Source organism: Carassius gibelio, chromosome A14 (assembly GCF_023724105.1).
Source record: "Carassius gibelio isolate Cgi1373 ecotype wild population from Czech Republic chromosome A14, carGib1.2-hapl.c, whole genome shotgun sequence".
In the NCBI taxonomy this organism is placed as follows: Eukaryota; Metazoa; Chordata; class Actinopteri; order Cypriniformes; family Cyprinidae; genus Carassius; species Carassius gibelio.
In genome coordinates, this window is record NC_068384.1 from 3,443,004 (window position 1) to 3,459,214 (window position 16,211).

At 38.7% G+C, this 16,211-nt stretch overlaps 1 protein-coding gene and 1 pseudogene across 1 annotated transcript; one reads left to right on the forward strand and one right to left on the reverse strand.

The window, feature by feature from the left end:
- Positions 1 to 16,211, reverse strand: part of LOC128027339 (39S ribosomal protein L11, mitochondrial-like) — a 28,165-nt pseudogene that overhangs the window by 7,907 nt on the left and 4,047 nt on the right.
- Positions 5,348 to 12,424, forward strand: LOC128027338 (transmembrane protein 121-like). The gene is made up of 2 exons (XM_052614879.1): positions 5,348 to 6,371; positions 10,170 to 12,424. The coding sequence occupies exon 2, from the start codon at positions 10,171 to 10,173 to the stop codon at positions 11,215 to 11,217; it is 1,047 nt and encodes a 348-aa protein (XP_052470839.1). The 5' UTR covers positions 5,348 to 6,371; position 10,170; the 3' UTR covers positions 11,218 to 12,424.

Here is a 16,211-nt window from a genome sequence, read left to right on the forward strand (position 1 = left end):
ATCTTTTGGTGCAAAGTCCATTTGCAAATAACTTCCTTCCTATTTGATCCTAACTTGTATATACTGATGCAATATTTTTAGATTATATAAAGCACATACTGTTATACGAGAATAGCAAATATTTCCTCACAAATCCAGAGGTATTACTGTTCAGCCAGTACACTGCATAATAATCAAAAAAATCTCAACACTAATGAAATGAAAACAAATGCCCTGGATTGCAGGCAGCCCATCTCCCTCCTGACTTGCTTATTAATAGTAATCCCATGTCAACCCACTAGCATCTCCCTGAGCTCTGACTTCAGCGAGAACAACAGATCTAAGTAAACAAGAAAGGCGGTGGGTGATTCCTAATTAAATATGGATTCATATTAAACTAAGGTTGTTAGGAGAGCCTCAAAAACCCTTGGGCTGCGATTACACATTACTTCTACTTCGGTTTTTCAACCCGCTGCTTTTTAACTCCCTTTAAAGTTGTTGTTTTAGTTCTGAAAGAGGTGAAACAAGCAAAGCCATTTGGTGGAATGCAGAGGATATCAGACAGATCTGTGAGGAAGTGGTCGTCTGATGATGATGATGGGGGGAAAGCAGGCGGACAACAAGGATGAAAGGTTCTGGTGGTGTGCAGATATCAGATGCACAAGACAGTCAAACTGTGCCAAACAAAGAGGGGTACAATGGATCATGCTTTTAATATCATGAGTGAGGCTTTTATAAAAAAAGGAATCTGTTGTTGGTTGAAAAGACAAGGCTTGAAGATGAAGACAATCTGACAATCTTTACAAAATAAAGCTCCAGATGACCAAGACATTGTACGTTTAATGGGAGATACATTCACTTTCGAGTGCAGGCCAAAGTATCAGTCTAGCTCTCTAAAAACCAAGATCTAATCATCTAGAAGTGAAGCAGTCCAATTACACCTCCTCGTTCCTCAACTGCTAAAAGCAGAGCTGGGAAGAACTAAAATGGTTGCAGTACATCACCTTGATGGAGGCATGCTATCAACCTTGGACACTGCAGGTTTTTTATTATCTGAGATGAATATTAAAAGTGTTTATCATATCAATATCCTCTAACATAAAGCGGCCATTTATGGTGAAGGATCTGACAAAAGAAAAATCCTGGGTGAATTGTGTGAGAAGATAACAAGACATGAATGCTTTCAAAACAATCATGCTTACAGATCAATTTGTTATGAAATATGTTCGTGGGAAACAAACAACTCTCTAACAAGGGGAATAATTTAATAACCAGAGTAAAAACTGCTTCATCTAATATATGCTGTGCAGGGTATCTGCATCTGGATTGTATTTGTGATTCACAAAACGCCTCCTTTATTCATTCTTTTCATCAGTTCTCCCGCTTTGCATTTGTTTCATTTTTATAACATAAGCTTTCAGCTTCAGCAATTCTTTTTAACGAGATGGTCTCTGACATGGATGAATGACAAAAAGAGTGAGAACAGACTCAGAAAGTAACAGCTTTTTCAGAAGTAACAGATTGAGGGCCACATATATAAGGGTGTCTAATAATATTGCACACGTGTATATATCTCCTGTGAGGACAAAGAAGAACAATGTAACGTTCAAGTCATGTCCCCTATGAGAGCAACATTGAAGATCAATACTTACAATCAGGAGGTCCGTTTGACAAAGCGGGTGAAAGGCTTCAGAGTGCTGATGTATGGAGAGGCCATAGGGACCCGCGTGAATAAAGAATGTATGTGTGAGGGCTGTGAGCACAATCCATTAAAGAAAAGCAGAAGGAAAAGGAGCACGGTGGTGGATTCAAGTGGTTCTATCACTTTAGACCAAAGCCTCTGAGGAGAAGGCATTAGGACAGTGTGATTTGCAACTAAGTGAAAACCTGCATAATTAAATGCATTAAGAAGAAATTAAGCAAATTAAAATGGTTGAAGGAACAGATCATTGCATGGGTCAGTAGAAGATGCTGGACAAAAGACTTCATCAGTGATGGGAATGGATATAAAATATTCACTTACAGCAAAATGAGGCAATTAAAAGGATAGTGCACCAAAAAATAAAAAAATAAAAAATTGTTATAGCGTCATTCATGCTTTATTAACCCTAATGCTGTTCTAAACTTGTGTAACTTTTGTGAAATCTGCAAAATACAAACAGAAGTTATCCAAGGAAGTACAATGAAACAAAGCTAAAGTTTCAAGCTTCATAAATCAAACAAAAGCCCCATAAAAGTCATTAAAGCAGTGTTCTTTTAGTATGACTTATATACTTTTATGATGTCTTTTAACATTCTGAATTAGCTTTTCATTTTTTTTTTTGCTATTTATACATTACATCAGTTTTTAATATTTCCATTCAGCCTTAATTTATTTATTTATTTTTCATTTTTAGTTCTTCATTTCTGATGGCTGCTAAAGCAACAAGTTATTCATCTAATATTTACACCATATTTAATTTCTGCTTTTTTTTTTCCAATTTACGAATAATATTTTTGAATAGTTAACAATAATAACACCACCCCATTCAATTCCTATGTAGTCATCCAATAGCTTGGTGCGAGAAACAGAACAAAATGTAACTAATAATTTCTCCTTTTCTGTTTGATGAAAGAAGGTAAGTCATACAGGTTGGGAACAACATGAGTGTGAGCAGATGATGACAGAATGATGAATGATTTTTTTTCTGCAGACAATAAGAAACAAAAGGAGCTGGTATAAAGAGAAAAGAGTGAGATGAAGTGGGAGAACATCTTTCAAAGCGCTCTCTTAGTGTGGGATTTAGATGACATGGCACTGCATGTTCCCTCCTTGTGCGCAGTGATATGTAACAGTGAGTGAAACAGAAGCGCAAAAAAGGGCATTTGTACACAAGCATGACAGGGGACGTGGCTTTGGGGCAGCAGGCAGGATTAATTGCCCCTGGCACCCTAGGATGGGCAATTCATTGCCCACGCCAGCATCCTGAAAGATGGGGGTGAGGTGAGGGGTGTAGAAGAAAGGTTAATTAAACTCTGCAGTGTTAGACACTCTAATTAATTACTCCGGTTCCCCTTTCCTAATTTAATGTGCAGCACTCTTCCCATTTTATTACATTATTCCCTATAAGGGTGTCTTACAGCTGATTAGCTTCATACCCTCAAACCAGTCAAACCCATCAAGCAGCCTCAAGCTCAGGACAGAAATGGACAAGGCTTTGTACTGGAAAGGGTCCTGATTTTGAATGCAAAGAGGATTCATGTTTATTCTCTTGATCCACAGGCGATCACACAATGTTTGCATCAGACATTGTGGAATGCTAGCAAAATTTGTCAGAATGGCTAATGGCTCTATCTTTGATCATCCCAAATTCCACTGCAACCTCAAACACATCTAAAAACACATCTTTGTTTAAAGTATAAACCGTGATGATTAATGCGTTCAAAGCAAGATGTGCCACTGGGGACACATTATTCTCCTGTCAATATTATGGTGTATTTTTACAGTCTATATTGATAGTTATACCTACTTCAGTCTGAAGAAACAATGCTGTGTTGCTCCTCTAAATGAGATCCTCAAGGACCGCGTCCTTCAATATGAGGCGTGTTGCCTTGCAAACATTTTATAAAAGCACAACAGACAGATTTAAATATAATAAAATGCAGGGTGAAGGTCTAAGTCAAAGCATTTGGGTCCACTGCATTGAAAAAGTAAAAAAGGACAGTAAATGCTTTGAAGGAGTCGTATCTGTGCTGATGTCTAACATCTGATGGAAATCAGTGAGTGTGAAAAGATTTCATTAAAAGTTATGTTATTAAAGTAAAGAGCCCAATTCCTCAGACCCATTCTTCAGAGACTAACATCGCATCAGTGGATGTCTTATCTTATCGGAGCTCTGCAACATCGCAGTCGGTTAATCAGTAAGACTGGTGATAATTAATCGAGTATCATTATCAGTTGAGCCAGGGTTGGTTGTAATTGTAAGATTTATAAATATTTTAAGTTCCGGAAATACAACTTGGACGTTAAGGTGCGGATTAATGATCAAAAACAGTATATCAAGCTGTGTGCTCATTGTGAGATTCTTCCAGTCTGTAAGACAGATTGTTTCGTTGTGGTTGGAGCATGTGTTTTGTCCACTAAGAGCTCTAATGGGTAGCAGATGGATGTAGTGAGCAGTGTCTTGGGACGAGCTTCTGCCAGTGCACACCTGGGGCACCAATCAGGCCTGTAACATTTGCATAAGGCAGAGTCTTTACCAACTTTATAGGGGCAAAAAGTGTTGACTGTGCACTGCTGGACTCTTGTGGTCTAATTTTCTCCGTCGTTCTCACTCCCTTCGTGCTGAGAGCTAGCATCAGTGACCTTCAAACACTTCAGCCCATGGGGACGGGTGAGAGAGCGAGTGGGTGAGATGGAGAAAGAGAATGTAGAGAGTAGTGGGTGGAGCTAACAAAGGTGAAAAAATATTGAAGGCAAAGAATGGAAAATGTCTGGAAACCAGTGGTGCGCACAGATGACTGTGACAAGAATGATGACTTTGCCTTCTCTATGCCTTTCTTTTCCATCTGGCTAATTAGAACTTCAAGACTATCACCATGAATACATGAGGTGAACATTGTAAAGAAAAAAAAAGTGTGTGTGTGTATGTGTGTGTTTGCTGGGGTAACCTTTGATTTCACAAAGGCCATAAAGACAATGGAAACTGGCCTGTCAGAACAGTTGTGGGGGAAAAAATGGTTCTTACAGATAATGAAATTCAGCTCAATCTCCTGTCACACTGGCACTCTGATCATGCAAGAGCAGTTCCTAAACCCATTAATATTAAGCTTCCTCCTTAACTTTTCCTCTTAATTCTATATAAGTAAAATGGACCCATGTTTGTATAAAGAAGGGGCCAGTGCATATCAAATCAGATAGCGCTGTTACTGTACCATTTTCAAATATATATATATATTTTTTTTTCAATAAATGTCTTCTCTGGGAAGCCATTTTTAGAGTATGATGTTTCAAGAATCATTATTGTCTGGCTCACAAGGATTGGTAGACAGATAGAAAATGTTGCTCCTTTCGGCTCCAAATGATTCAGTGTCTCCCGGGTACAACTATCAGAACCAAATTTTGCAAAAAGTTTTCTAGGTATGGGTAGTATTTGGAATTAATTGCATCCATAAAGATAAAAAAAAAGATACTGACAAATGTGTTTTGATCTTAAAACATTGATTTTCATTGATCATGATCAAAATGTGAGATATTAACATCTCCATTGGGTAAGCTACAACCTATTGCTCAATTTAAGGGACTAAATTGGAAATGTCTATAGAAATACTAGCATGGAAGTAGGTCCATATGTGACCTGTTTACAAAAATGTTATTTAGCTCAGCTGTTATTAGACCTTTGTACATTTTTCAAAAGTTATATTTAAGAAAAAAAAAAAATACAGAGTGCACCTTGAATTCGCTTATAAATACATAGACTGCATTAGTAATCTAGTCTAGTAATCAGTCTTCACCAAGGCATAGCTGTTCTAGATTTTAAAAAAAATTGTTAAAATGACAAATAACCAATCTGAAAGGACCTTCTAGTTCATCTCAGCATACAATCATTCGTCACTAACAGCAGGGACACCGTGGGTGTTGTTTTCTTCAGCTTTGAACAATGTAATTATCATTGCAATGATTGCACTAGCGGCAGTAATTCGTAGCATGGACTCTTCCGGACTGTGACTCCCATGCAATATGCACGGGGCCATTCAAATATCCCCGCCTGCTATCCGAAGTGAAATCCGAGAGAAGCAACTAAACGGTAGAGTTAGAGAGCGAGCGGAGGGAGGGGTACAAGTGCACGTAAACTGCCTACAAATGACACACTGCAATCATAAACTGTCTCGCGACGCGTTCTTTCGCGCCCTTTCCTAAATGAAGTATGAAGACAAGGAGATACTCGGAAAAAAGCGGCTTCCGTTACATATTTAGAAGATAAGACGTTTCTAGCACACTTCTAACGGACTTCTACTCCTCAGCCCGCACAAAGCTTCCTCACAGTCGCCCGAGAGTCTGGATGGAGCGCGAAGGATCCTGCTCGAGCTCGAGTCGAAAAAACGGAATAAACCCCACGCCGTTTATATAAGGATTTTGCGACAAGGAAAGTCAGAAGACTGAAAGGCTCGCCTCCTCATCACTTCGGCCGAATAAACTGCACATCAGTGTTTATATTATGGACAATGTAGTCTTTGAGCTTGGTGTGGCTGGATTATTTTCCAGGTTTAGTTATGCTGAGCGGACGTACAGTGTCATAACTGGACGAACAGCGAGATCTCGGACACAGGATTCAGATAATATCATCTTGATGCCTGCAGGTTTGCGCTGGTCACTAGATTGAGATTGCTGTGTGAAGTCTTCATGCTCTGGGGTAAATACATTCTCTACTTCATCTAATCCTGGTTGCATTAAGTTCAGCTCTCTTGCAACTTGACATTCAATTATTCATGCATCTTTCAAGTCTAAAAGTTCAAATGTTTTACTACTGACTTGCTCTTTGGTGAGACTGACAGCTCACCAAGTATTTATTCGGATGGTAGATCCTAATGTATTGACACCTGTCGCAATATGGTGATTTATTGAAGTGTGGTACTGGTCTGATCACACGTCCTGCAGTGGCAGCAGCACGACACTTTGCAAGCATCAAGACAGATGATGCCATTTATTCGCGAACACTGATGCTCTCACTGTACAGATGATCTTCTCTGTGTGGGAATGGTTCAATGGCACATTACCGACGGACATTTTCAGCCATTTACTCGTAAATGAGGGCATGTGGCATGAGTCCAGCCGAGAGTATCTCCAAGAATGAGAGGTAGACTTGATTATGGGCACTTGCACACAGCAATTAAACATTTACAATATTTATCACACTGTATTAAATCCAGTAATTATGAACATCACTTGAGAGTGTTATTTATGAGAAGCTTTTACGTTTCTCCATTGTCTTGATTACTTCATTACATTACTTCTTATCTTCTAAAACACTGCAGGCACAGTTTAAAATTCTGTCATCATTTATTCACCCGCATGTCATTCCAAACCTGTATGACTTTTTATTTATTTATCTGGAACGTAAAATATATAATTTGAGAAATGTCAATTGAATTTTTTTAATAGTTCAAAATGACTTATTTTGGGTAAACTTGATCCCTTTAAAACAACTGAGAATCAAATAACTTCTGCAAATTACCAATATAGGTTTAGTTGTTATGTTAAAGTGTCTGATAATAAATATGGAAAAATTGTTTAAATTATGCCTTAAGACACAATAACACGATCATTAGATTGCAACATTTGAAGCATATACTGAATATAAGATGCAAGAACATTAGTGCCTATACATCAAAAGACTAGTCAAGCGCAGATCAAAAGAACACATTTGTACAGAAAAATTGCATAAAATTATGCACTGTAACCAGCATCCTTAAGCCATCCCTTATGCTTAAGGATGCACTGACTGTCAGTACTGATGTCTAGTTATTATTGATGTGCCTGGATAAAACAACACAGTATCTTCCAAGTGACTTGATAACCTGATGAATTATGGGCTGACAGTGGAATCAAAAGATAAGCTCTGCACCTACAGGCAAGCCTTCTGGGTTTCAGTTCTTTTTTGATTTAAAATAACTTCTATCATTTTTCTGATTGAAAATGAAATATGTGTCCTGTGCAATAAATTTTTCTTTAGGATCATGTGGCCTCATCTAAGTTCAACACTCATAGTCTAAGATTAATGGATTCAATTGAATTCCAAAGCAGAAAATCAGTAACAGAGACAAAAATAAAGTCTACAGTCAATATCAGATATTAGTGACGCACGCCTTTTCATTCCACAGAGCTCACAGAAGATTAATCATTCTAGGTCATTTACCAACATACTCCCTTCATTTCCTCCACACTGCGTATTAATGCATTTAATTTCTACAGTTCCCAAGCTATGAATATATTTCCATTTCTATTCTCATCAACAGTTCTCAAACACAACATCTCCTTATTCCCAGAGTACGTCGTCTGTGCTTTTTGTGTAATACTCGTCACTCTTTCCTTTTTCATTTCCCTCAGCTTATTTATTAACTATTACCATCATACCGTAACACTTTATTAGGTCTGTAAAAAGCCAAGGGAATGCATCACCACCATGCTCTCGCCGTCTTTCTCTCATTCCATCCAATTTTCATTTCACCTCACCATTTAACACTTTCTCCCCACATATCCACACATACACGTAAGGAGTCTTTAGAAGCTGTAAGGGTTGTAATGGTATAGTTCACCCAAAAATCAAGATTCTGTCATAATTTACTCTTTCTCATATCATCCACTTTTGGGTAAATTAGAAATTTTAACATCTAAGATAAAAAAAATCCAATAAAACTAAATGTAGCAAACCTGTATCTTATGCCCTGTTGACACTCTGTATATCTTCAACAGTAATGATTTTTATATTTAAAAAGCCATCTGTAGGTGTTGACATTCACATCAGACACAAATGGACAGACAGCTAGTGCACCATCCGGCTGAGAAGGCCTGCATTTGATTTCACCATAAAGCCCACAATCATTTCTCTACATGAATCAATACCACAGTTTTACACTGTCCGTTGCTGAAATATGCCTTATGAATAAAATCAACATAAGTATGCAGTGTTATAAGGACAGCTCGGAGAGTATTAAGATTGAGCGTCGCCATTTTCCAGGTGGCCCAATGCACTCAAAATGAGCCAGAGAATCAGACTTGATCAAGTCATGCTTCATACTGAAAATAAAGACAATTAAATGCTGCAATATGTAACAGAAAACCAGCACGGAAGGCAAACCATGAGGAAAAGAGGCTTTGAAATTGTGTCTGGGTTTCCTTCGATATAATTAATTAATAAGGGAACAAGGGTTGACATGAATGCTATACACTAAGCAGAAAACCTGGAACACTTGGAAAGATGAAGGGATTAAAATTTTTATGAGATGAAAAATCTTATTTAGAAAGGTACAAAGAAAGAAAGATTCTGCCATCTTCTATTATATTTGAGGCATCAACTGGGAAAAATAAATTAGACTGGAAGCAGAAAGATATGCTTGTGTATAGAAGTGATGGAAAAAAAAGACCCTGACCATCACCAACACCCTGTCTAAACCAAGAAAATGCTTATACTCAGTATTGCCACAAACATAATTTTACTAGTCAATGTCACAGGCTTTGTAAACTGAACAAGTATTTGAAATAACATGAATTATGAAATAGCCCAAGATTGCAAACTACATTTGTCAAGGCCTTCGGTACAGACAATCAGCAGCTATCTTTGATATTAAATCTGTAGTCCATAAATTTTTTCTCTTTGACGCCATCTCTGTTTGAAAACCTGCAATTGTAGCTGTTTGCGGAATTATCTTCCTTGCGTGGGTTGTGTGTTAGCTCGGCTCCACCGAGGTGACTGTGGCAGTCAGTACTTCACAATCACAGTCGAGGAATATATGACCCAAATAAGAATTAACAAGTAACAAGTCTGCCATGTTTGTTCTGACCAACTAAGGAAAAAAGCATTGAAATAAATCACTCTACCAATGGTGATTTAATCTTAAACTCGTTTATCTCATATCACATCAAACCATGCAAATGATTAATACTGTTATACTTTATTCTCAAATTATTAAATGTTAACAACATCAGCATTGTGTGACTGTGTATATAGTGTGTATTGGCATGTATATTTCAATTTCTGTACGGTCTAATCTCGTAATTGTCATACCATTTGAATTTCATATTAAGAAATTATTTTAACCCAAAAAGGAAATTATGCACCCTGGTTGTCTTTAAAATACAAATCTTGTGTAATCCCAAGCTATCTGTAATCAGATGCACAAAGAAAAGAAAAACTCTCCCATTTAAACATTGTCAAACAATGAAGCTGCTTGAAGGGAGAGCATGAATAGTGTATTGTTGACCTGCACATTGCAGAAAATCATGCATTTTGCTCAGTCCATAAAATTTTACTAAAAGGCCATAAATAGTATTGTTTGAAGATATATGGCCAATATATTTACTCTGAAATTGCACTTTTCTCTGTATAAAAAAAACTCTGTATATTGCTGTCTTGTAAAAGCACAATCATGCAGGTCATGTTATATCAGGATATACAGTCTGACTATGTCCTCATTTCTCCTTCTTCCTCAAGCATGTTGCCCTCGCCCCAGGTGTGCGTGTCTACTCTGGTGACAGTGAGCACGATGGCTGTGGTCGACCTCTATCTGCTGGAGCAGAGCATGCTGGGACCTCGAGGTGGAGCCCGTCCTGCAGTATGGCCATGTGTTGCCGTCGCACTGGGTGACCTGTGTTTCCTGCTGGCGCTGCGCTTTGTTTCCGCCGGTGTGGTTTCGGAGGCTCGCTCTCCCCGTCGGGGCTTCGCCAACGCACTCTGGTTTCTTTTCCTCTCACTGCTGCAGCTGAAGCTTTTCTTTGTGTGTCAGAATTACAGACAGGAAAGACGACCTCCGGATCCTCTTGCCCGCAAAACTCTGACTCTTTTACTTTCAGTGTGCCTGCCCTCACTGTTCCTCATCCTGACAGGAGCAGATTACATGACTCCACTCCGCAGGAAGCAGGAGGTGCGTAGCCGGCTTCTGTGGGTGGTGGTTGACTTGCTTGATGTGCTGGATCTTCAAGCCGGCCTGTGGGAGGTGCAGGGAAGTGTGGGGGTTCCTCTTTGGGTGGAGGGTGTAGTGTTCTTTTACTGTTATGTGCTGTTGCTGTTGCTTCCCTGTGTGTCGCTCACAGAGCTGGGTGCTACTGCACTGCCTGGGCTGCAGGCGGCTCGGAAAGAGGCCATCTATCCGTGGCTTAGCCTGGTGACCATTAACGTGTTCACGCTCGTCCCCAGAGGGGTCGGGATGCTGTGGTATAGGGACCCACGGGTATCCACGGTGTTCCTGGGGAAAAACCTGCTGGCTCTTGCAGTAAAGTTGAGCTCCGCCTGGGAGAGGCACAGAAGGGGCAGCGGAGGGATGCAGGGCGCAGGAGCTGCCACAGGAACTGGAAACCAGACCCGTGGAGCATCATCGGAGCAAGCCACGGAGCAGGAACAAGAGTGCATATCTCCAGTGTCATCCTCTACGTGCTACCACACACTCTCACGCAATCACGGACACAGCCACACACTCCCCCACGTCAGCATAGACCCCACTGAAACCTCACTGGGGCCGGCTTACATTTCCCATGAGCTCTAGAGGTCATGAAAAAGCCATGAAACTGCCAACAACAGTTTTTTGTAGGCTTGTAACTGTCCCTGGAGTCTCTGTGCTTTTGGCAAGATTAGCAGAGATAACTCATCATATTAGCACACTTTGTAGTTTGTACAGCTGATGATTTGTAAAGCCAAACACGAGCAGCCTGCTGTGGTGTGGACCTCCCAGACAAAATGATAATGAGGCGGGGGGAGCTGTTTTAATCAAGTGCCTTCTTAAAAGAGCAACAATTAATATTGTTACTCTTGTTCGTTTCGGTGTTCATCAAGGACTTGAATTAAACCATGTACTGTGAAGCATGACCACTGTTAATATTCTACTCTATAATAAAAATGTTTCATAGACACCTGCCCAACCCATAATCTGTTGGTCTGACATGTGAGATTTGTGCAGACCTGTCAAACCTAATGACAACATTTCTAAAATTATATGGGATGGATCTTCATTTAAAAAAAAAAAAAATGGTTGGTTTTCACAAACAAATTAATCCGTTCCTCCATCAACTAAATGGATGTTTCATGGTTGAGCAAAAACAGTAACGAAAGTACCTGTCAATCACTTTCAACAGTAAAACTTTTCCCACAATTGCATACAGTGAGGCCCAAAAGTGAAAAATGCTTCTATTTTGCACTTCCTTCTACTTCAACACATTTTTTTATACAGATGTATTCATTATACTATCAGCGCAGCAATTTCAGGCCAAAAACTGCATTCATGTTTTTTTTTTTTTAAGTATTTGTACTAGCCCTCTTTTTCTTTAATGACAGCAGCACTCGAGCTAAATTAGCTCCAGAAGTCTGTGTGAACCCAGCACAGAATGAAGCACAAATGCTATTTTTATCATTGGAAGCAAGAGCATCTAACCATCTGTACAAACAGTTCACATGTCATCAATATTTCAAAATCATAAAATTTTGTTTATTATTTAGATTCAAATTATATTTCAGTTTCTCAATGTTGTCTCATACGTTTAGACCACTATATGGGCAGCCCCAGGCATTTGTACACAGAATGGACAGTGATGGCTCATTGATCTCCACCTGTAAATGTATCATATTTACCACAGCATGTGTCTTTTCCATTGTGGTTTCCAATGACACATCTGTATGCATCAGAGTATGATGTTTGAGAAACATGCACTTTCTGATGTGGTGATAGAGAATGATTCCTGGTGCCGATTACGGTAGGGTGGTTGGGTATTATCCACTCTCCATCAGTAGCCTCTAAAGCCCTCTACAATCCCCCACCCCTGGTCTGATAAACCATTATTATTCATATTAATTGAAAAGGGACTCATTTTTCAAAGAGCTAAGAGCTTATAAGAGCTTCACTCATGATTTACATGGAATATTTACCAAGCATTAAAGCGGACAAACTTGCATGACAAATGCTAAAAATAAGTCTAGCTATAAATTAATTGAATTACAGAGAACAGTTCCACATGAAGCAATACTGTATGAACTAGACCAGAATGTCATTTCTCAGCCTTTCACCTCTTTCTCTCTTCATTTTAAATGCATGTTATATCCCCTGTAATTGATCAGTTTTCCAGTAATGACAATAAATCAGTGAAAAGAACAGAACTAGCAGGACAGACATGCATAATGTTCAATTAGTGGATATTTCACCCCAAAATTAAAAGAATCAATTAAGGGTTTTGCATAATAGAAGTCATTTTGTTAGCATTTTGACATTATTTCAGGAAAATTAAGCACATCCCTTGATTGAGTTAATAATAAATAATAATATCTTTATGTTAACTATTCCACTATTGACATGAAAATAATGTCTCAGTAAAACATTTTTATAATGATGAATAAATGGTCACACTTTATTTTAGGGTCCAATTCTCACTATTAACTAACCATTAACTATGACTTTTGCATCAATTAACTCCTTATTTGCTGCTTATTAATAGTTTATAAGGTAGTTGTTAAGTTTAGGGTATTGGGTAGGATTATGGATGTCATGCGCTATATGTACTTTATAAGCACTAATAAACAGCCAATATGTTAATAATAGACATGCTAATAAGCAACTAGTTATTGGTGTGAATTGGACCCTATACTAAAGTGTTACCGAATAAATATATAGATTTCCTTTTGATTTTTAGGGGAGAAATGTGATGTTAACATGTTTCAGAGATTCACTCATTTACCTCATGTACAAAACCCTTGAATTATTGTCTAATATGCCCCTGTTTTATTCTGTCCTCTGTTTCTCTCCTCCATTCAGTTAATTTCTCTCTGGACTGTAATTACTCTCCTCCACAGAAGCTGTGAGCTCCCCTCCCTCCTCCAGAGCTCCCTCTTTTATTTCTCTCGTTTGTTTAAATTTGCCCCCCGGCCGACAGACAGCCTACCTCTATGTGCTTATACCCTGTCAGGAATGGTTAAGCAGACTAGAGAAAAAACAAAGAAGGGAGAAAGCGGGAAGATTAAAGGGCCAGAGCTGTAAGCCGAATGCATAGTGACTGCAATTTATTTAGTTTAATACACATAAAAGTTGAGCCAAAGATGGCAGCACAGGCACAAAGGCAAAGCAGAGCTCAAACAGAGCTGACAAGAGCACAGTTTGATACATGCACAAACACACGAATACATGAGTTTCACTGACATATGGAGCTGCTTTGCTTGACTGATGCTCATTACACCTCATATTTAGTTTGCAATAGCTTTCTTCGGCATGAAAGCACACTCAGGAGGCAAGGTTGACTTTTGTTGGCAGAAGTAAAAGTGTCTCGTTTATTATCATCATGATGGGCAAGGGACTGTAATGACATCATTAAAGCTGTAATTAGCTTGTTAGTTATGAATGTGCTTCACATATGAGAGCAGATGTAAGCCTGTGTCAACATTTGGCTAAACAGTTACGTCAGTCCCTATGGTGGAGAATACCACGAGTACTACCTGCAGAGAAACATCACATTTCAAGACAGACTTTTTTGTTACGTTGTAAATATATGAAATCTTATTTTCTTTCTGAACATTCAACTCCTGCAAAAGACAGCTTGAAATGGTCAAAGGAGCAACAACAGCAGATGTGCTGTCTCAACATTTTCAACTCTAAAGACCACCATCATATTCAACAATATTCAAAGGCCAGACTGTATTTTCTTTAAACTTAAAGCTGCAGTCGGTAACTTTTGACGCTCTAGCGGTTAATAAACAGAACTGCTTGTGTCTTGCGGAAGAACTATGTAGCCGGATCTACTTCTCTATGTTTATGTCTATGAAGAATCACAAAGGTACTGGGTTACTCCGCCGCGGTACCCCTGAAGCAATCTAAAATAGTCCGAATATAAACACTTATTATAGGTGCACCCTAGTGATTCAGGACAAGCTAAAAACACAGTTAGGAAAATGGATTCATGGGGTACTCGCTTATTATATACATTTTTCTACATTTTGAACACAACAAAGTAACGGACCACAAATCTGATTGGTTGTTTCTTGCCGGGAGCGATGTATTTCTGCAAATGGCAATAGGACACTGGGAGGAGCTTGATTTTTACACAGATTATCTGTCTCATATTCTACTGTGAGGACAAAATGACAGGTTTCACAAATATGTAAAAAATATATTTTTACAAAAGTTACCTACAGCAGCTTTAATTACAGGATTCCAAAAGTTTTAAGCTTCAGACAACTCTTTTGGTCTTTATTTAAAGTTTGAGTTAGAATGGTTTGGAAGCTCCTAATATAAACAGTAAGGATGTTAAAGTAGACTATTGAGTTTATGAGTAGATTGCCTCAAATTTGATTAAGTTTGAATCATTGATTCTGTTAGTTTCCCATTTAATACTGTGAAGCTGCAACCAAACCATCTCTACTCAATAAAGCGCTACAGAAATTAAGGTTACTTGAAATGTTCATTGTGATGTTTAACATTGAAGAGAGAATAGATAAATAAATGAAAAATGAACATCCTTAAAGGTCCTATGACATGAAAATTTCACTTTCTGAGGTTTTTTAACATTAATATGAGTTCCCCTAGCCTGTATATGGTCCCCAAGTTTCTAGATACATATATATATATATATATATATATATATATATACACACACACATATATATATATATATATATATATATATATATATATATATATAAATCTATACATCTGCTGATTTTAATGCTTGTTTTGTCTCATTTTAAAATTATCTTGTGGCGCCATTGAAAGTCGGCTGAGATACCCCTGGTTAAGAACCACTCCATTAGAGTCATAACAAAGGCCATGAACAAAAGAAAGAATAAAATGACAAAGTTGTAATGAAATGGTGAAAAGGGGAGGTCTGAAAGCGTACCTGTCCCAGGATGGGGCCCAGTGGAGGCCCAAGAGCCGCTTGTCCAGACCTTACAATTGCTCTGATCACACCTCCAGTGTCCAACTTTTTCACTGCCTTGGCTGCTTTAGATATCTTAGACATTGTCTATGTGTCTGGCCTGCCACACGTCTGTCCGTCCTCTTTGCCTGTTGGGAAAGGTAATTATTGAGGTCTCCTTAATTCATAAAAAATTCAACACAAAAAAATCAATACTTGTCCAGAGGTTGAAAAGTGAGGTACACAAAAGCTCTCCAATCCATAAAAGCTCTCCAAGGAGTGCACAGCGGCCTTATCTCGAGAAGATGTAAGTGAAGACAGTCACGAGGCGAAGTGCTGTGAGACCTCAGGCCCTTAGATAAGGGATAAAAGTTCATGTGTGCCACACACTCAAGGAGCTTCTATGCTTGGCTGCCTTCAGTGGTTCCTTACTTTGCTGATCCATTACACTTAACTAGCGCTCTATTGGGTCTAGATCAGAGCCAATGGAGCAGATTGGACGGCAGCCACTAAGCACCAAATCATCACCGGCAATGCAATTATTAAGAATTAGCGCTACAAGCAAGGACAAAAGAGTAGTACCTGGTTTTTCCATTCAAGACTAAAGTCAATTACATGATTTAATCAATTAGTTAAGTGGCTCAAATGGCCT

Excerpts from the sequence above, each read along its gene's own strand:
- LOC128027338 (XM_052614879.1), top strand. The coding sequence starts at position 10,171 with ATGTTGCCCTCGCCCCAGGTGTGCGTGTCTACTCTGGTGACAGTGAGC.